Genomic DNA, 23,184 nt, shown 5'->3' on the forward strand with positions numbered 1-23,184 from the left:
TAGTCCTGAGCAAAATGTAAACTTTGTCTGCGCATTGCTGTGCTGAAAACGCAGGTGATGCCAAAAAAACAGCACTGAAATCTTAACAGGCATGTGGTTAATTTCTCTTATTGTGATTTGTAATGGTATATAAGGTGAAGACACACTGTTCATCTCAATTTTTCACTCATGCTTAGCTGCTGCTTAATATTTGCCTCATATGCAGTTTATATTCTCTTTAAAATCTCACAACTGCATGTTAATGGGCAGATTTTGGAAGGTTTGGTATAAAACATTTCAAGGCCGTCCATTTCATGTGCAAATTCACTGCCAAAAGCACGAGGCCCCCCACAATTTAGTATAGTCCCATCTGTCTACATGTGCTCCTAAGCCTGCAGTTTGCACCTCAAATTTATGGATCAAACGCAGCAGCCGTGCAACTTGTTAGAAACTTCTTCTACTTTGTTTGAAATGTATGAACATAATACTAAATAGGATTATGATGAACGACAGCTGAAGGGAGCTTTTTTAATCGGACTTAGCACGAACCCACATACGAAACATGAGTGTAACTGGACGGATTTTTTGCTTGCGATGAGAAAAGAGGAAGATGATTTGCATAGGTTGCTTTTGAACAGGTGTGTAGAATACAAGTTAAGCAGTTTGTCAGATTGTATAGACACTTCAAAGAGACAAAACGCGGAGAAGTTCTGCAAGAGTGTAAACAATAGTGAACTTTATACACTTTTAATGCTTTCGACAGTTCCACAAGCAGAAACTCCGACTTGTGTAACAGATGTAGGTGTACAGATGGTATGATAGTAACTAACAAAGAACAAAGAAGCAGAAGAATTGAAACAGTGCTTCGGTTTAAAACGTGGCCACTGCATTAAAATGCTTTATCTTGAATTGGATCCAGGCCTTTAACTGGGCGACAAACTGGTGTGAGAAGCAAAAATCTAAAGCTGAAATGTGAAAGATCCATTACATTTGTGCGGGGCTTTAACATTTCACCATAGCTAGAGGAGGTACATTCAGCACGGTAAGGGCAAGGGAAAGACAAATGGTCATGGGAAGTCTAGGCGTCTGGCATAAGTATCTGTGTGTGTTGTGAAAATGCCACCTGTTTGGCTTCAAGCAAACTCTCCTTTACTCTCAGGTTGAAATAACAGAAAATCTCTACCAGCCTTCCTCTTATTGGTGCTGCATCACTGAGTGTCCTCTAAACAAAAAAACCCACTCCTAATCCATCTCTGTCAGGGCCATCACAGCCACAGTCACCCTGGAGACAAGGACCACTGCTGGGAGAAAAATATTAGAGATCCTGGGTCTCAGACGCTGCGTGAGCTGTTTCAACCTTTACTTGACCCAAACACAGCATGGTGTTAATAACAGTAGAAAAGGCAAAGACAGAAAGAAATAATGAGATGGTGCTAAAGCTAAGCCTCAGTTTACATAATTGGAAACAGTCTGGATGCAGACGTATTCCATGCACGGCTTCAAAAATGTTAGGTAGGGTAAAAACAAACCACAAGAACGACTGAAAATAAGGGACGGGACCAGTTAGCTGTAGTATAAACACAAGAGAAAAAAGCTGCAGTCTGGTTCAAAGCCGGAGAGAGTGAAAGAAAACACAGAAAACAATGGAGGTGTGAAGTAAAAGGGTGAAACAGATGTTTTCGTACATCTTGTATTGCTTTTTAATACAGGGTGTTTCTTGATCACATTAGAAAACATCTGTCACCTAAAGGCATATGGATAAGACTGGCTACTAATCAGTGCATCCCAACAGCTAATTTCACTGTGATTAATTCTGTGCAGGATTTTCCCTCTGTCTTTCTTGTCTACATCTACTCAAGATCTACCAAAGCTCAGATGGTAGAAACCACATGTGTCCTCTGGAATCAATGGTGAAAATGTATTGCTGTTCTGTTGCATTGCTAATCTACAAGGGAGGACACTGGGTGGATGGATTGTTGTCACAGTTTATCCCTAACCAAGCAGTTTTGCATCTAAAACCCATATTTCCTAGCTTTTACCTACAATCTGTTGGACTTTCCCTCTGACTTCCTTGTTTAAATCTACACAAGATTTGCCGAAACTGAGAGGGTAGAAAACAGATGTCTCCTCTGGAATCAATGGTTCACATCTATTGCTGTCAGTTGCAGACAACATGCCAACACTAGAACTACAGCAGGTTAAAGGGTGATCATACTACCTTTTGGCTTCAAACTATATTTCGTGGGACATGTGTCCAATGGAAAACTCCACACAATGGTGCAAATGTATTACTGTCAGCTCTGGACAACATGTCAACACTAGAGCTCCAGCAGGTTAAAAGGTGATCATAGTAGCATCACTCTGGTAATCTGAAAAAGCACTTTTATTTCAAGAGCTTTGCATTTTGCCTCTCAGTTGCAATGATCACAAGCAATCTGGCGTTCAGAATCTCTCTCAGGGACACTTCAGTATGTAGGTAGGATGAGCTGGGGACCGAACTGGCCACTAATCTTCCACCACCAGTTCAGTTCGGACAGTCCAGTCCCAATTTAGTCATTTCACTGGGTAAGGGAGGTCTGATTACATGGCAGCTTTCATACACGAGGGTAATTCAGAGCACTTTTAATAATGCATTTAAAACATTAAAAGGAGAAAGAGGCATAAAAAACAGCAACTGCATGAAAAAAAAAATTAAATTCACATCGAAATAATAGAAATTTAAAATGTATGAGGCATAAATACAGGAAAGAAAGGCACTGATGATTCATGACGAGCACTTAAGGTTCAGTCAAAGGCAGTGCAGAACATCAAAGCTTCGAACTCAGATTTAATTTTGGTCAAAGTCGCAGCAAGTTTAAAATTCATCAGAAGTTTGTTCCAGCTCTGTGCTGCATGGGATGATGGGAAGCTTCACATGGTGAGAGACAGTCAGATGCATTTTGGTCCAAAGCCACTCAGAGACAGGGATGTATGGACAAACACACCTTTGGTGGTTGAATCTAGCGTAAAGACCTGAGAACTGCTGTGGTGTGACGACGTTTCTTGGGTTTTGTTGAGACTCTAACAGCACAATTCTGACTGAGATAAAGATGGCGGACAGTTCTTTGGGAGGTTGACCTGAGAAAAGACTGTCCTTACCTTCTCTAAATCCTGTCTGGACATGAATCCTCCAAGATTACATATGGACATATGTCGTTACCTGACACCATGTAAATAAAAGTGCATTAAATTTGAATTAAACTGAAGGATGATGCCTTTATGTTTAACCATGGCAACTATCCCTTTTCCTGCAATTTAACAATGGATTTAGTTACCAAACCTTAACAATATCTCAACAAAGTAGTCAGAATATGGATAATGATTCATTATTAATATAAAATTATTGACTTTTGTGGCTTTAAGACAGTTTTTTAGCAAACTGGCTACTTCACATGAGAAAAGGGATCTTGATAAGTAAGGTTATTTTTAATCCAATATTGAGAAGAACTTCTTGCTAAATTACACAAATTGCTGGAAAAGAACATCACCTGTTCACCACTTTACTGGTCCAACTTATTTCCCTTCCCTGATGCTATCGCAGTTTCCACTTTTCTTTTCCACACTGGACTGATAATCAAGTCACAAAGTCTTGATCATCCTATTGAGGGATATCTTATTGTGGTTCGGGGCAGATACTTCCTTTTCAGATTGGACTCATTACACCCTTGCAGGACCACTGAAGTTACTGGATTACATTACTCAGGCTTGGAATGCTATTTGCTGTCCACTGTATGTATCTAGTCTTAACTCTGGCCTTATAAACTGCTCCTACCACATTCCTATCTACATCAATGTCATGCATTTGCTTTCAGGTCACATGCTCACTCTGTAATACCTGCTTGATATAAGAGGGGGATTTAAGGCAGCTCCTTACTTCTGTCAGCTTTCCTGCTGGAGGCTCACATGCAATAATTATAGGTGTCTTTTAACTGGCTTAAACTCCATCATTACCTCCAGTTCCTCAAGCAACATTACTGAGACTTCGTCTGAGTGATGTGAGTGATGTCATTTCATTAAAAAAATGAACAACATCTGATGCCAGATTTCCCTCAGCAGTCGGCTGTGACATAATAGCCTCTTCAGCGTGCTCGCCCTCTCTCAGCAGCATTGAGCTCATTTCCTTTCACACTCTAACAGATCCCTTTAATCACATTAAAATTATCATCATGCCCCGTGGACATTATTGAATTCAGTGAAGAGGTGTTTGATACAGTCGACCCACACATTTTAGCTTTCAGAAAGACTTCCCTGTTTTCAGTTTTTAACATTCCTCTAAAAGGTGAAATAAATCATCCACATAATTACGACTATATGTACAAATAACCATTTTGTCAAAGCTGCCATCCCAGAACAGAGTCCAACACTGACAACCACATTAAGTAACTTTGTGTCTGAAATTGCTCAGTAGTACCACTACTGTGCATGTTGGATGCTGGAAATTCCAATTCCTGTGATACTTGATCAGAGCTCTGAACTTCTACCCTGTGCCCATATAATTACATTAACTGCAACATTACACCCATTTGAAGGAAATGTAATTGTGACCGGAGGTAATGCTGTCATTTAACATATTTTGCAAGTTGCAAATGTATTGAACGTAGCAGTAATATGTTCACTGAGAGTGCACTTTTTCCTGCCCTATTATTTGGGTCTTGCATATCTACTTGTAGTGTCCAGAGCATTATTCAGCTTTTTTAATGGTTTTGTATAACTGCATGTCACTTGGCTAGAGTTCAGGTTAGGGTAAGAAAATTTCAGCACGGATCTGAAACAGTATCTGTCACCTTTTAATGCAAATTAGAATTTGTCATCACATGCTTTTGTTGAGTCAACAAAACCACACATGGACGTCCAGATATGAACTTGGTTTCTGGTGTAAGAGTTGTGTTTTTTAATGTTTGTCATTCACCACTTCGATGCCAGTTCATAAATGTGGTGCTGCATTCACTGATGGAAAATAAATAACCTCTGAACTCTATCCACCCAACAATTGTGTTGTACTTTAACGCAATGTCCCTTCATTGCAGAAAAGAAAGACAGGAAAAGAGAGGAGGGAAATGGCATACAGTACAGGTCTGAGCTGGCTGGGAATCGAACCAGCGACTCATTGCTGATGACATTTGTGCCCATGGTGAAGGTGCCCTAAGCACTTGGCCATTGAGTTGCCCAGAAATATATTTTATAGAAGAAACAGTCTTCTACCCCAAAGAAGGTCAAAGATACCACTCATGACTTCTGGCCTTGACATTTTCATCCCTGAAAGAACGTCTTGTGGCTTATGAGGCTGTTTGGTGCAAAGTTAAACTACTTATTAGGTTTGTTAGTGTAAGTAATTGGGGTGTACGTGGGGTTACAAAATAATCTCAACACCAGGTTTACTCACATGCTGTCCAAGCTAATAAAATGGAGCCATCGCTGGTCAGCTGGGGCCTTTCTGTGTGGAGTTTGCATGTTCTCCCTGTACCTGAATGGGATTTTTCCAGGTGCTCTGAGTTCTCCTCACAGTCCAAAGACATGCATGGTCGATTCACCAGGGATTCTAAATTGGCTGCAGGTGTGAGTACAACAAGGTTGTTTGTCTCTTTGTGTTAGCCTGTGATGGACTGGTGACCTACCCAGAGTGTACCCTGTCTCTACAGAGGCTCTAGCCTCTGGAGACCCTCTGCACAGGATAAAGTGATGGACGGATAAATGGATTATGGAATAGAGTCTAAGGTGTCAAGTCAGGCCAGATCACTAATCAAAAGAAGATCTCAAAGGAATGGACTCTTCCACATTCTCAAAAACATGTTTTTATGGAGATAAAAAAAAAAAGGAATAGAAACAGAAGACAGATTTCAGGGTTGATTTGGTCGAATTTAGTCGACTCTTTTAACCAAAATTCTGCCAATTGATATCTGATCATTTTGTTTGTGTGTTTCATCCACCTCGGCCTGTCAATGTGGCTGTTTCAACAACTGATGTGTCTTCATACCATAAGCCACATTTTCCTATTTAAAATTTTGTTATTTTCACGTCCACAATTTCATCTTATAAATGAAAGAAATTGCATCAGGACTTCCAGTGATTGTGCAGGAAATCTTTGAAAAATAAGGTATATTATTAAGTAAAGGGCTAATGTTATTTAACTTCTATACCAAACACCCAGTATCTCATAGAGACATGAAATAGAGTCATGGTATGGTAGCCCAATGTGACGATTCCTTGAAGTAAAACTGCGACTATTCTGCCACTAAAATACTGGTACCAGCTTCACATTTGAGCATGATAAGTTCTGCCAACCAGCAATAATACGAGAAATCCGAGACTTCGAAAATAATGCCAAAAATGTAAATTTCCTGGCACTACTTCAATGACACCAGAGTGCCTCTCTCTTTCAAGTGCCACTTCTGCAGTGCCCTCCAGCAAGACACTCTATCTGGTCCGCTGGAGACGACCGTACATTTTGGTTGTGTAATCTCACTTGGGTAAACAAAGTGTTAAAAACCACAGAAAAGGTGATTACATCCTGAGCGGTAGACGGCAGGAGAGGGAATGGAAGAGGGGGGAAGAAGGGACAATTATTACCTGTGATTTCACAGCCCAGCAAGCTACATGCATGCTTCTGTGCATGTGTGTGAGTGTGTGTGAGTGTGTGTGAGTGTGTGGTTAATCCATAACTCGGGTCAGGTCTCGCAGGACAGAGCCAAACTGCTTTCTCTGATGGCCTCTGCATTTTTCATCCTGCAGCCTTTCAATTATTCACAGTGGAAAAACATGGAAACACTCCCTCCTCTCACCCCCCCAACTCCCACACAAACACACACACATGCACACACACTTTCTTCTGATCTCTTCCCTTCAGTGTTTTCCTCCATCCCTTTTTCCCCTCTCCCTCCCTCCCTCCCCTCCAACACTTCCCCCCATGTCGCTCGACCTAAAAGCATCGCAAAGTGTGACCTATCTGCTCACCCAAGTAAGAGGACACATGTAGAGAGAGAGGGGAGACAAGAGAGGGAAAGCAACTAGGGCATACTTTAACTAAACGCACACTCACACATGCACACACGTGCGCGGGTGCGCATGCTCGTACGTAAACTGATTTGCCCACCATCTTCCTACCACACCTAATCACATTGATACCCATCATCTCTACATGCTGGAAGGTGAGCGAGTGTGTGTGTCTGTGTGGGTGTAATTCAATCCCGTTCACCTTCCTTAAGGATCACTGAGTGCTGCACCCGAAGCAGTCAAACAACTCAGGCGTAGGATCTCTCTAAGTGGACGGCTGGAATCGAACACGTGTAATTCTATACATTTCCCCGCGTATTGGCGCAAAACTCCTTCCACAGAGTCTTCCCTGACAGGCTGTCGATGGCACTGATTGTCTTAAAGGTTCCCTTTTCTTAGTTTCGAGCTGAAAAATACATGAGACGTCTCCCTGAGCTCCGCATTCAATCAGTGCAGTTCAATAGCACTCTGGCCGGTGTCACGCTAAAACCCCCCCCGTGCCACTCGACAGCAGAGGTTCCTGTCCTGTGTTTTATTGAAGTGGAGCTCATTCATCGTCTTTGCTTATGTCAGTGACATGAGATGCGACTGGATCAATGCCTGGTGGTGAATATTTTATGGGTGCTATCGTGTACCAGGTCAGTACCAGGATTAATCCGAGTACAGGTGCTGCACTAACACTTGACACCAATGAAGAGGTAGAACATAGTGGGCTTTGAAGCTGCAAATTGCAAGAATCCCTGGAGTGACGGACAAGCCTCAAGATCTTGTGCTAACGGGGAACAAGTACAGGTGTTTATCTTATGGGAGTGTGGCAGCAGAGGCACAGATGATGTCAGATTGAAGTCTTTTTGGTACCTTTCAAAACACCAAAGGACACCTTGCAATGCATGAACAGGAATAGGTGGAAGAACTGAGCAGGTCTAAAAGGTATGCAGTATTGAAATTATGATGGGACTTTATGGTAAGCAATGGATTCTACTGCTGGATGAGGAAAGGTGTGGTATGGTATGCGGTCTTGGTGCGGGTAATGAATTTTGAATGATTGGGAGGAGTCTGTTGGGAATACCAAAGAGGATGGCGCTGCAGTAATCAATGCAAGATGTTGAGTGCTGTGGTGAGAGAGAGAAGGGACAAAATCTAGAAATACTGCTTAGGTAAAAATAGGGAGTATGTGACATATTATTAATGCACAGGTTAAATAAAAGTATCAAGACTTCTGATTTTGAGGGGAGAATTGAACTGATCAGTCATGAATAGCAGTAGTGAAGGGCAGGTTTGGAAAGTGTAGTCCTTAAGCTAGTGAGGAGAACTTTGCTTTTATTTCCATTAAGTTAAAGAAAAGTGTCCAGATGTTGATAGCGTGTCAACAGCTGGTAAGGGCAGAAAGACGTGTAAAGCAGGGTGTTATCAGCAGAGCGATGAAGATGTTTTGCATAATGACAGAATACTGTCAAGGAGAAGGAATGCTCCAAACACTGGTCCTAGAGAAACATCATGAGAAACTGCGATGGATTCTGATCAAGGGTTCTTTAGCTGAATAAACTGTACCCAATGTTTAACTGGAACCGACATCAAAAACAAAAGGGATATCACTTTTGTTGGACTTTACCTTTGGCAAGGCGTACTTGGGGAACCTCATCTGGACAAACTCGTTGCGGCGATAAGACACATAGTGCTTCGTACGATTCCCCGTGGTGACCTGGAAAATTAAAAGAATAACACAACATGAATTTTACAGCCTCAGTAAGACAATCATTTCCTTGCAGCACCATCAAAAATACAAGATTTGATGCCATGAGCTTGTGTCTGACCAAAAACGCTTGTTCTTAATTCTATCTTTTAGACCCAGAGAGATTTGGTTAAGACCCTAAGGCCGGGCTATTGTTTTCTGAAATTTCCACTTGAAAAACAAAACACAAAACATTGCTAGGAACTCTGCTTTTCCTCATCACCAGGCCAGAACAAGCTTTGAAAAAACTCCACCAAAAATGGCCATTTTTACTTTCATCTAATCAAAACTGCAAATAAAGTAAACAAAAGCTCGGTGACACCCAACTGCAACTGTACCAACTGAAATGAACCACAAGAATTGCATTTGGCCATAGCAGAATCAGAAACCTGTTTCAGTAAATGTGCCAGGCTGTGCAACCATAGAAAAAGTGTGCTAGTTGCATTTTCATAACAGATACGACCTTGTCCTTGTACAGGGACATCCAGGGTGGAATGTGCTGGGACCTTACTCAGTACTGAAATATGGACGTAGCAACCTTGACTAGTTTGTTGGCTACTGTTTTGAAGCTTTGAGTTTACCATTTGACTGTTGGTCATTTGAAACCAGATGTATCGTCCAAGTGGTGGATCTGACTAAATAACTCCAAGGACAACAAGCATGGTGATATGGTCGATCACAAGGTAGCACCACCCCACAATGGGACCACAGTATTTAAAAAAAAGTCTTGAAACTAGCTATTGAGATCATAAACTCATTAGAAAAATGTTTATTCTCATAGACTTCTGTACAATCTGACTTCTTTTTGCAACTGGAGTAGTTGCCCCCTACTGGTTGTTCAAAAGAATGCAGGTTTAAGGCAATTTCACATTGGCTTTACTTTTCAGACCCCAGGGCTGCATCCATCTTTTATTTACAGTCTGTGGATGCAAAAGCAATAAAAAGTTATGACGAGGAAGGAGAAAGCAGAGGAGGTAAGACCTGATGAATACACAGAGAATAAAAAAAGATGTGAAAACGAAGAAAAAAACACACAATGTGGGCAACAAAAACAACCAAGACTGCATGTTAAAGCTGAAGTCAAGGGCTCGAGTTTGCATTTAAATGATTTCTGGGAGAAAAACAGAACAATACATTTTTCAAAGTAAGATACTCAACATCTGCCAATGTGCTGCTGACTGCTGGTGGAGGTGGAGGGCCACAGTTCACCATCTGTTGTGGGTGACTCACCCTGTTCTGAAAAGGTAAAATGCAAAGAAACTCCCCCACACTGCACAGACCTTGCAAAATGGGCAAAAGACTGAATCACGCTGCCGTCCTGCTGAGAGCGCGATGAGAAAGCTCACCGGGAGAGCTTTCTCAGCCGAAGCTAAGATCTGGCAGAGGAAACTCGGTGAAAGAGACAGCGATGGTGACTGACAGTGACTTAAACAGGAGCTGAATGTGTCACATCCCAAGTGATGGGCTCAGATGCCGACACACCACTTTCTGAAACACACTCCCTGTCGCCGTCTGGCTTTCTCTTTGTAAGGTGAGCGCAGCTAAAACTTTTAGAGCTGCTTTCAAAATCAGACGGAGAGCTTTGTATGCATCGCTTCTATTTCGGGCTTTGTGGGAAGATCTTTTGATTTTTTTTTCCTCTCTCGTACCAGGATATCTGAGCCTCTGTCATTGAGGTTCAGATTGAGCCATGATTGCTTATGATTGAAAGGAGCGGACCAGCTTTTTTAAATGCTGAACAGTGACGAAAAAGTGATGAAACAATGAAAGCCGTTTCTTAAAAATGAGAGCCCCCACTGAAGGAAACGCTACTGACTGTGTTTTCAAAAGGAATCACTTTCTAAAGAATGGCTGGCAAAGAAGGATGAGATGAGGTGTGTGAGTGTAGGAGGCCAGTGCTAACGCTGCATTCTCAGCTCTGACTCTGCATATTTCTGAGCTGCTCTAACATCAGATAAGCACCCCGAGGACCTGGATACACCACTGGCATGGGTGTGTAAATACACTGCCATCCAAAAGTATGTTAACAGTGGAGGGAAGTTAGATGGTTTGGCCACTTCAGGTGTTGGAATATGACTCAATGCAAGACAGTGAGACAAAACCACATTCAAAAACAACGTCAAAGGAAACAAAAGGGATTGTTGCAACGAAAAGTTTTGCATCTTCTTTGGAAATGCACTCATCAGTTGATGTTCGAGTTCTTTATTCTGCAGGCAAAGGTTTAAATCTGTTCACTGACTGAATTTGGTCCATAAAACTGCTCTATGTCCTGTCTGGCTTCCCATTTTTAGCAGATTACAACTTAGCCTTTTGACGACAGGAGGTTTGCGGTACAGCTTGTGTAATCCTGCTGTTCAAGTCTTCTGCAAAGTATGGATTGTGAAACTTTCACACCTGCGCTCTCCAGGTTGGCCGTGATGACGCTGACCGTTGTTTGGAGGTTTTTTCTTTACAGCCTGAAGGATTTTTCTGTCATCAGGTGCTGTTTTTTTCCTTTGCGACCTGTCTTGTGCACCCCCTCAATACCAGCTGTATTGAACTGTATTGTGGATTACGTTGGGTTTTTACAAGCAAAAGTAATCTTTGACTGATTTTTCAAAGCCATATGTTAAGGAGATTGAATTAAAACATACATTAAATGTGTACACATATTCTATTTTTATAGCCCCGAGTACAGCCTACAGGTTTCTCTCAGCGTGTACACGGCTACTGAGACAGTAAGGCAGTAGCCTGGGAGGCAAAACCCGGGGCAAAACTCACTTGTACCTGCCTGTAAAACTTTATTACTGTACCACAATGGAGGTATGAAGTTTTTGGCACTATGAACATCCAGTTTTTTAGAGATATTTTTCCCATGTTTGTCGCTAATTCTGATCTCAGTGAGTGAGTACGACTGGAAGCAGTGGGAGGATAATCCCAGATGGATAATGGAGCATTCCACTGATGTCTAATGAGGTTTTAATTCTTCCTTCCCACACTCACAAACACTCATGCTTGATACACACATCTACAGATATGCATATCGATGCACACGAGCATAAAGAAACACAAACACCCCAACAAGATACGACTGTTCCGCCCCACTACAGGGATTCTGCTCTGCTATACCAGCTCATGTATATTCTCCTGTTATCACATGCAAATGGGATTCAGCTACTGGCCTCTGCAGAGTGTACAGTACTGTGCTGCATGGCAAGTCAATTATAGACAAGGGGAGATTAATTCTGCACACTGTCCCGAATAGCAATTCTTTCCCCACTTCAAGCAGGCAGTACCACGATATGTTATCTTTGCAGCAGGAGTTTATCAGTAAAAGAAAAAGACGGAAAGCTGCAGCCCGAGCTGTGAGCGCAAACACAACCACTAGATACGCTGACAGATACAGCAAACGCACAAATGCTGTGTGTTAATAAATAACAAGGCAGATGAAGGTTTTTACAAAGACTGACTTAAAGGTGCAATTTAGCCGCATTAACTCCATAATGGCTGTATTCATTTCAAGACATTAGTGTTAATTAACACATGAGTAGACTGCTGAGAGGTGCTTTTGTCTGCAAATTGCAGTGAGATCAAACTTCTATTCGGCTGCTTTAAGTTGCAAAACAGGAAGCGAGTGCTGCTTTTCTAACCCTTCTTTTAGGATAAAGGGAAATAATGAAAAGATTCATGACAATACATTTGCATTGAGCTTGTTTAAGTTCTTCCTTTTACACATTTTTAACATTTCATAGCTCAAAAAGCACTGGAGACAGCTTTAAGATGGCGGCATTCCACTAATGTGAGCTAATTGAAGGGTCCTTGTATCGTGCATATGTATAAATCACCAATTCATCTCATTCTAAAATTTTGGTGTCACTTATTCCAGTTTTAACAACATTATCCTGATAGTCTGAGCTGAAAGACTTTGGGTGTCAGGAGAGAAAAAAAGACCGTCGGGCAAGAATAGTGATGATTTCACTTCGTGCAGTGAATTATAGTAAAAATCGATGCCGCATCTTTGACACCTTATGACATGAAAACAAAAAGATTTTTTCTTCTCTCAACCTCCCACAAGAGCTTCCAAGGTGTTCAGCGATACCGATCAAAAGAATCAGAAGTTACTCTTACTTGCATGATGAAAGAACGGTAAAAGGACAAACAACCTTTAGAATTGGCTCAATGGTAGGTTTTCTCTTCCAGTATCTGTATTAATATCTATCATTCTATTGTTTTAATTTATATACTTTCTAAGGCTGTGACTACACAATCTGCGTCTCCTTGATAATTCACACCCCCGTTGAGGATTTGTGTCCACTTGTGCTACAAGGTCAGTACCCCTGAATATGCAGATATAACCTACTGCACACGCATGGAACAGAGCCTGACTACAAAACAGTATGAGGTCAGTGGCATCATTTTCACATCTGTGGTTATATGAGGGTCCGCGTGACATAAATTTAGTTATTTCCACACGTATGCAAGAATACAAATGGACACAACCAGAAGGTGACTATGCTACAAGGGCAGTAGTATGCATGTGTGGTAATGTTACCAGACCAAAATTTTTACTCTAATATGACAGCTGCCTGAATATATCAATACAGATACTGAAACGATGCCACAACAAAAACCTAAAACATCATGGAAAGTAATGGAAAATTAAATGGAAGAACATGGAGCTTGGAATTTGCTGTGTTTTCTATTTATTAAAAAAATTCTAATATTTAACAATGTCAATGCAGGGAGGTGGGAAATGTGAAAAAAACCCCATAAAACAATAACTGTGTTCACGCATTTTCACATCCAACCAGAAGGGGAAGAATTCTTAGTTAAGATGAGCTTTTAACTTCTTCAGGTCTGTCCACCTTCACGTCACATCGCAGAACTTTAGTGCACATTTTAATCACCTTATTTCACTTTTCAGAGCTCAGATGATCGTTTATAACTTTTGTTGGTGTCTATACTTGTTGCTTGCAATAACATGAGTTGACATTACCAAAGTGAAGGTGCATTCAGAGATGTTTGGTAAAAAAGATAAACTGAAGTAAACGGGTATAATTGGCTTTAAATGCCCGACTCTGATGGTGAGAAAAAGTTTGATTATCATGCAAAAAAAAAAAATCACACTTGTTTGACTTGTTTTAGAGCACATGGGCATGAAGTAGCTATAATATCTGTCACAAATGCTAACCTGTTACTCTTTGAATCCTTTGAATGACTATCAGTTGAATGCTTTGCGGTGTCAGTCGTAAGTGAAATAATGCCATTTTCTGCTTCTAGCTTGTGGACGATCTGTGGACAGAGAGGACTTGTTTTTGCAGACTCTGGTTTTCTCACCATGAATGTAATGTGCCTTTGAGAGAAGAAAAAGCAGCTGGCATGGCCACTATGCCTGCAGAAAGTGGAGGCAGAGCGCTGCACATCTCCACTGCTGCACATCAATGCATCTTACAAGAAATAACACAGTCGTTCTTTAAGCTCCGGCACTAATATTAGATGGATTGCTATGCCTTTCTAGTACCAATATACTGTGGGACACTTATGTGCAGAATATACAGATACAACCTACTGTGCACGTGAGTCCACCCAGCAGTAGACTGGAAAATAACGCAACAGCTACCTTGTTGTAACCACCCATGCAGTCTATGTGTGCGTCCAAAAGCGAACAAAATCTAGATTTTACATTCTTTTTTGTGGAAGTCAGTGCCTGTCCAAGTCATAGCACTAATTAATGACTCCATAATCACCTAATTTATCAGAGTGACCGTCTCATCAGATATGATTCAGTCTGAACCCAGCATTAACTATAAAGCAATCTTTTTCAAACCATATCCAGGAAGTTTTCGGTGCCTTAACAGAACTTAAACAGGTCTCTTGTAGGTCATGATTGAAGCAGAAGAGGCTGACATATCTGAAGAGTGTGAAGTAAAATTATAGATACCAATTTCCAGTCCTTTTGGGGTGTTAACAATGTGTAGAACACCTCAGATATTCTCTCACCAAACTGGCAGTTACCTTAGAATCTTACAAGTACCAGCAATTACGCAAAAATTGGTTAAAAAATGAAGAATCTAATCTATGAAACCTACAAAATAAAGTCAATACATGGCAGGATTAAAAATGTAGTTATTCCATTTGAAATAAGATGTAAGCAGATAATAAAAACAAATAGACTTGAAGGTTAGTATTGAAATAGCCAGAGGGTACAAGATGCAAGGCAGGAATATTTGAAAATATTGCTGTATTTTCTTGTAATCAGTTTTTTCCTTTTAAAATCATTAAGACAGAGATGCGCCTGTGTGCTCCACTACATCTCTTTGCAACTTCCTTGTTGTGGTGGCGCTTACCTTGACAAATATGTAGTCATCCTGCACCAGCAGCGAGTTGTGGTCGATTTTGCCGAGATACTGAGCCGTCACCATTTTGTCCGAACAGTTCTGGATGAGACAGGTGACGTACAGGTAACCTGCAGGGACACACAGGAACAAATAGAAAAGAATGGTTACCACTGTGCAAATACAAAGAATTTGTTCACATGTATTTGCATCGGAGTATGCTCACATATACTGGAAATGTGCATTCTGGGATAAACAGTTCTTAGTTCTACTAGTATGTAGGAATATGTTTAATGTTTACAGATTTTTTGAAACCAAACCAACCAATCTTTGTGCTATAGATGACTTCTATAATATTATAAAAGTATCAAAATGTCAATGTCTGATTTCATACAAAAGGTCACACATGCAATAAGAGTATTTTATCATCGGCAGCCTATTTTATAACAGTTTTAACCATTGGGGGAAAATCTGAACATGCATTTATTAATTACTTGGCATATGTTTGTCTGTCTGTCTGATACTCTGTCTGTCAGCAACATTACTCACAAACAGATTTGGATGAAATTTTCAGGGAAGGTCAGAAATGACACAAGGACCAAGTGATTAGATTTTGGCAGTGATGCAGTTTATAGTCTGGATCCATGGATTTGTTAAAGATTTATGTGTGAGATAGCAGCTCGCCACCACTGTAACTATGAGAACAAGTGAACACTACATCAGCTGCCTGATGATGATCACATGATTGTGATCCTACTACAAATCGACCGCTGCAGACTTATTGGGACTAATCCGTCGGAAATGACACAAGGAACAACTGCTAAATTGTGGGGGTGTTTCCGAGTCCCATCAATTCTCACCACTCACTACATATTTAGATCATGCAATTCGGTATCCGTACATAATGTACACATGCATAACACACGCCTGTGTGAACGTCTATATTAAATGGCCACATACTATGGTGCCATGATTTCTGATCATCAGCAACTACTCAACAAATGCTGCATTTCTAAAAAAAAGAAAAAAAAACAGAAAAGCTGCATTTCTGACAATGCCAAATGGGGGAATGAACAGCCTTGGCAGAGTTCTGTGCTCTCTGAGTGCTTTTCTTGTTTTATTTGCATACATGGATGAACACTGTCTGCTCAGCTAATGCTAATGTATCTCAGTTTATTCATGAGTGAGTAAGTATACTCATTTTGTAAGTTTACTTGTGGCCATGTGAGTTATATTAAGTGAGGACAGTGACGGATAATAAAAACACACTACTATTCAAAAGTTTGGGGAATTTCATGTTTTCCATGAAAACTCCCACTTTTATCCATGTGCTAACATAACTGCACAAGGGTTTTCTAATCATCAATGAGCCTTTCAACACCATTAGCTAACACAATGTAGCATTAGAACACAGGAGTGATGGTTGCTGGAAATGTTCCTCTGTACCCCTATGGAGATATTCCATTAAAAATTCCAGCTAGAATAGTCATTTATCACATTAACAATGTCTAGACTGGATTTCTGATTAATGTTCTCTTCACTGAAAAAAAATTGCTTTTCTTTCAAAAATAAGGACATTTCTCAGTGACCCCAAACTTTTGAACGGTCGTGTAATTAGGAATGAATTGTCTTCTGTACTTGATAACAAAAAGAGTAGCCTAGCCACAAAAAAAGAAACCACAGACCAAATCCAGCCACAGAAAAGCAGAAGCTGCAGAGACTGGAGAGGAAAACATATGAGAGAAAAACTAGGCAAACAGAAAAATGGAGACATCATTTTCCAAACTCTATAAGATATGACAGCTTCCCCATAGACATGCAGCCATTTCAGCATCCAAATGGCCAGGAGGGATTATCCTCACAGAGACACACACAGAGGTTAGCGCCTGTTGCTAAAGCTCCTCCACGATTGAATTTCAACCAGCAGCTGCATCAGCAACATTGACTGCTGAAATTCAGCCATTATTCTCCTCCCAGAGGTGACAAGCTGGCAATAGAGAAAATGCTCACACACACAACTTCACACCCACACATGTGCGAGGTTTGGTTGCTTCGCATGCTCGCATTTCTGCATTACAATGCTCACTTTGACCTTCAGTTGATGGTATGCAGATAATCAGATGCAACTTAAAAGCTCCCCGACGTCTGTAATGGATGAGACGTTTATCAGTTTGACTTTGATATGAATCCTTTGAAAACTTATTTTAACTACATGCAGATAGGGTGGTGGGTTTGAAAGACGCAAAACAACAAACTACAAAGCCTCTTGGGGGCATGAATGTGCTCAGCAAATTTAATACAAATCAGACTGAAGACACTGTGTGTGAAGTGGATATTTCAACCCACAGGTGGAGCTGCAGGAAAGCTATCGGAACCTTCAATACTCATTGGGTTTGTTGGGTAATTTAGGGAGAACGGTCTTCATGTTTGATTTTTTGGCAAATATGAGGGTATTTTGGTCATTTTGGAGAAGATGGAAAGTTTCGATATTGACCAAAACCATCAAAGAAGATCAAAATTCACAATAAAAGCAGTAAAAACTAAATTTTTTTGCATTTGGAGGTGTCCCATCTTCAGTTTTATGGAATATCTCTTGTGAAAAGTTGGTCTATGGGGAATTTTTAGTGCAATATCGCAAACAACCTCTGGGATAAATGTGCAGCAAGACTGACTGACATGTTTTACTATCTGTGTGCCAACATGATGATTGATTTCTGTTTATGCAAAAACTAGTTGAATGATTTCAAGAAAGCTGGTGGAGATGTCAAGGATGGGCAGCGTTTAAATTTCAGTAATCTTCTTCAAGGCACTGACCTTGCTGGAGGATGCCATCCTAGTCTCTCAGCGAGATAAAAGCAGCAGAGAACACGATCAATCCCAGTAAACTCAAATCACCTCAGATCCACGTTGAAGAACCTCGGCGTCACATCACCGAGTCGATCCTCCTCGTCAGCACTGTACTTTAAAACCTCTGCTTCATCTTTTTTCAAGAGGTGTCTGGTCTAACAAATGGACTGGCTAATTTATTGAAAGTTCCCGACATTTAATCAAAGCAGCGTGTGGCGGAGAACTCATTAAAAAACTATTAGATTGGGCTAAGTGTTCAATTCCAGCTTGTGCTACATGCACTTCTTCATGCCATTGCTATCCACGTGCACCTGCAAACACACAGACAGTGCGCACGCATTGTTCCTGGGAAGGTAGTAAAATTATAAGAAGGAAGCAGGGCACCTTAAGACAACAAATATAGGTCGAGACATTTTTGATTTTACGGCGCCCGTCTTTTAAACATCTACACTATGGGGAGTTGTGATGTCTGTTTGTGTACACATGTATGTCTCTCTACAGGCCAGGCGCTACAGTGTGAGAATGCTTGTGTGTATTGGTGCATGAACAAGGTACACTCACGCTTTCCTGCACATCAATCTCCCTAATGACACACACACACACACCCACACACACACTCTGCCAACCTCCCTGCACACACAGCTCATCCATCAATCGACCACCCCCGTTCCTCTAGAGTCCTGTCCCTCTCGTCAGCTGGCGGTCTCGGGCACACCGACATGGGCGTCTCTACAGAGATCCCCTCAACCCTTTGTCCTTTTTCGTAGCGTGCCACCGTTTAACCTTGGCCGTGCCACGTGTGGACGGGTTCTGTGGTGGGCTCGGGGTGAACAGATCGGTTTAGCATGCCTGGTCGCCCAAGCCCCCCTCGCCTATCCATCTATCTGGAGGAGAATAAAAAAGGAGGAGGAAGAGGGAACCATGTGGCGCCGCCTAGCCCCAGGAAGAGCTCCCGTGCACGGGCAGCCGGCCCAGACACACAGCCTCTCCTCTTCACCCTCCGCAAACACAGACTGCCTTGTTCAGGCTGACAGATTTCAACAACGCAGGCAGCATCTTTCTGTGGCTGGGTAAGAAAAGCAGCACGTCTCCTCAAGAGCTTTAAAGAAGTGTTTGTGCTCTTCTAGAGGGGAGGTTTATGGAGAAATTGAGGGTGGAACCGCAAATATAGAAACATATCCTCCATTGTGCCCTTCAGTCTCTGTCACTCCTCGCTGACTTTGCCTGCTCAGCTTTATTTAGAGAGGGGGGATTATAGGTTGGGAGACCCAGAGGAGGGGAAGTCCAGTTGTGGGTAAAGATTCGGAGCATTCACAACCTCGCATTGACAAACACACATTCTTGAATACACACTTCTATTACCTTCTTGGCCCTTGGTGAGGAGTTAAGCGCTAACCTGTCTGCCTGTCACTCAGCTGATATGATAATCCAGACTTGCTGTTGTTGCCCTGGGGGGCCCTGAATCCCCCACTTCTTTAACTTACCCATTAATTCCCAATTTACCCCCCACACACAAACACTACTAGCTCACCCATAAGCCACCCACAAGGTCAACGATTCAACCCTTCCATCACCTGCAGTTACACTGGGGGCTTTGTTAAGACTAGTAGTGTGTTGATGGAAAGAGCACATTACCATCTTCCACCTCAGCAAGTCTTACTGAGAAACGAACCTGAATCAAGTGTCTGTCAGAGATCTATAAAAACTGAACTCTGACGAAGGAAATGATTGGCTACTTTGAAAGGTTATTCGAGGAAAACAAGTGAATGACATCTCAGACAAAAACAAATGTGCTCGACAGTAGGCAATAATTGTGTCCTTTCAGGGGATTTAAAGCACATTTACATTATGCAACGGAACTAAAAACCCCTGCGTAACATCACAGAAATGTCAAAAGATTCAAGATTATAGCGCCTCATAACAATTGCATTATTTTTACATTAAAGAGCAGAATATTTCCTCTCATAAACAATCAAAATAAATGCTTTAGAAAGACTAATTCAGTGCACCTTTGCTCAGATCTTGCTCAGTTTTGGACTTATGGATTGTGTCTCTATGTATGTCCGCATCATGGCTCCACACAAAAAACAACTGCCAGAGTAACGCAAAAAAATTGGATTGTGTAACTTTACAAAGAATACACATTATTTCTATCATTATTTCATTTGTTATTTTTGAAACTTGTCATAACAAAACATTTTGAGTAACCTCTGAGAAGCCTGTCTGAATTTGTGTCTTTGGTTGTAGATAGTATTTGGTAATATAACAATTTTCTATCCATACAAGGAGGCATACTTTAAATGTATTGAAATTAAAAGACATCATTGAATAAACTTTGAGTATATTTGAGTATCTCATTGCCGGGCCGAGTGTCCTGGTTTTCGGTAATGACAATATAGTCACCCTAGGCAAGAAAGAATGACATTGCTAGTTTGCAATCACAGATGGAACCAATACGGGTTTCTAAGCCTTCCAAAAAGCTACACTGTAAAAGTTTACTGGAGAAGGACAAGCATTGAACATGTATGTTTTAGCTCAAAACACTCGCATTTCCTATTGGTGAAATAGAAAATCTTCAAAGATATCCTTTAAATGACAGGTCAATTTGGAGTCTCTTGGTTGATTTGAAAAAGTTTCACAAAGCTTCACTTTGATTAAGCACAAAAATCCATAAATTATGATGATTCTAAGACAATACAATGATTTAAGTGTGACCTGAAATTTTGCTCTGCAACAGTAAACGAGAAAATAAAACATTACTGCACCTCCACTTGTGTCTTGCATTTCCATGTGCACCAGATCAGGGTCCACATCCACACCAGATACAGACCTGGAACACAGAAGAAAATGACATTAATCATTTAATCTCACCCGGGAGAGCAAATACAATCAGAAATCAGACCTAAAACCACATATTTGTAGATTCTAAGATACCCCAGGACAGTGAAGAAAACGTCTTTATAGGATGATTCTGCATGATGGCATCTACCTCCAATACCAACCATGAATGGAAATCCAAAAATTAGTGTGACATTTATATGTAAAAACTAAATGTGAAGGTGTGGAGGTTGGGGTGGTGGATGGGTCTGCAGTGATGTTGAAGTGGAAGCCAGTAAAAAATGTGCAATTAACAGTAACCACAGTGTTTCTCCAATCAAACCTTAACCAAGTTATTTTGTGTTTTACATTATTATACTAAAACCACAATCTTTCTCTAACTTTACCAGATTTGAAAACTTTTGCTGAAAAACGCTGCAACTGGATAAAATGGGTTAAATCTTCCAACATCAGCAGTCTTGTCTGTCGTCATAATTTCACATTCAGTCTTAGTTTGGATTTTAAAAAAGGCAACTGTGCTCTGGGAGGCTGGAAGATTTTCACTGACTGCTGTTTTTCTTTCATTGTCTTGGCAAAAGAAACAGAACTAGACAGAGCAGTAAATTCTAAACTAATTGCATTTAAGCCAAACAAATTAATGGACGATATAACAGAATTTAAATATAGTGATATATGTAAATCTGGAGTCCCAGATCACAGCATATGTTTGATATTCTTTGGTCCCTTTTAGGTACTTCAGTAAATATGCAGCGCTTCCTGGAAAGTGTACTCATGAACTCAGCCTAACCTAGCATGCTTTTAAGGCTCCAGATTTTTTTTATACCCTCAGTTCCTTTTCAGAAGCACACTTATATGGACTACAGTACACTGCTCTGCGTGCCCTTCAGCGAGCCGTAAACTAAGCAGTTCATCTGATTAGAACCACGTAGGGCAGTCTGTGAAATTTCCTCAGCCCAGTAAAGATAGAGCGGAGATTTAAAACCTCGTTACTTCCCCTATAAAGAGACTTTACGAGCAATTAGCAGGCCGTGGAGGGATCTGGAAGCGAACGAAGAGGAGTGCTACGAGGGCGAGAAGATCAATCATGGGGAAAGAAGGAGCTCATTGACAGCGTTTCTGGCGTCTTCAGTCAATCTGAATGGTCAGTTAGCTTAGTGATCTGTGAAAGCCAAGGACCTCAAGCAATACCTCAGTTTTCAACAGGTTATGGTGTTCACACATAACAATAGCCATAAACATTTATTTGATCCACTTTGTATTAGTATTATACAGGCCTCGTTTTCAAAGCAGCGTATGATCCCTAGAGACAGAGGTGACCTCCATGAATATTTTATGACTTAGGTTCCAGCAGTGTCGGAAAAAAACCCACATGACTTCAGGTAGTTCTCTGGACGTACAGCAACATATGCTGCTGATGCTGTTTTCTGACCTTGTAGATCAGTGGTTGAAAAGGGGACCTTTAATAGATTCAAGACATTCTCATCTTGAGATAGAGTTGAATAAATGTAATAACACTTTAATGTAGCGTCTGTTATTCAATTTAACACACAGAGGTCAGAGAGCGTAACAATCTGTACATGTCCAAATGCTTGAACCTTCAAAACACGTCTTGTTTACTGTCGTCAGTCTTCTAAACAGCTGATAAATAATCTTTTCTTCCATCAAGGATATCCATTTGAAAGCTCTGCTATTTTATATTGAAGTATCTGAGCTTGGATGTCCATTTTTTCACCTTGGAAACAGCATGTGTGGCAAACCAAATGCAAGAAAAAGATGTGATTACTTGAAAAAACTAACTTCAAGATATTCAGATTGTTGCCATGTCTGTAGGAAATGTATTAGAGTGGTGTGACTGAAGGTTCAATTGGGATTTGTGAAGAGGTCGAGGTCACAGACTGTATTGAAGACAGAATAAATAGGGACTATTTTCTAGAAAGTAGCTGAAGTGAAAACTACTCATTGTATTCAGTAATAGCAGCTTTTTTTTCCAGAAAAGAAACTCCACAAGTGAATTGCCTGTCATTTTATAAACTAAAAATGTAATTATTTTGACCTCCGCTGTCAGAAACAGATGTCTCAAATTAAATCTAACCACTATATCTAAATAGACAGACACAAAGAATACCTTTTTTCAATAGTCTTTATAGTAATGTGCATGTAGCAACATTTTTAATGCTCCAATAATTCAGTAACATTTCGGATATATGAGCTTACATTCAGCATCTACAGCAAATTCTATGCTGAAGAACTGTGTTTTTTCATCATTCAGCTAAGTGTCTGTAGATTCATTTCAATTTATTTAAATGAATCTGCTTGCAGTAATGCCACTTCTACAAATATTGCTGCATTAAAGCAGCAAACTCCCAAAAAAAAAACACCCTGATGCATGAGATTTTGCAAAAATTGCATCTGGACTTTTATGAAAATACCAAAGAAATGCTGGAA

The 23,184-nt window shown here is 40.7% G+C and overlaps 1 protein-coding gene across 1 annotated transcript in view; it reads right to left on the reverse strand.

The window, feature by feature from the left end:
* sorcs2 (sortilin-related VPS10 domain containing receptor 2) overlaps positions 1–23,184 on the reverse strand; it is a 355,821-nt gene that overhangs the window by 18,032 nt on the left and 314,605 nt on the right. The window contains exons 6-8 of the mRNA XM_055007856.1: positions 20,667–20,731; positions 15,067–15,185; positions 8,621–8,710 (exon numbers count right to left, since the gene is read on the reverse strand). Of these exons, the coding sequence (XP_054863831.1) occupies positions 8,621–8,710; positions 15,067–15,185; positions 20,667–20,731 (274 nt within the window). The remainder of the gene's footprint in view (positions 1–8,620; positions 8,711–15,066; positions 15,186–20,666; positions 20,732–23,184) is intronic.

The sequence above is a fragment of the Amphiprion ocellaris genome, chromosome 23 (genome assembly GCF_022539595.1).
Source record: "Amphiprion ocellaris isolate individual 3 ecotype Okinawa chromosome 23, ASM2253959v1, whole genome shotgun sequence".
NCBI lineage: Eukaryota > Metazoa > Chordata > Actinopteri > Pomacentridae > Amphiprion > Amphiprion ocellaris.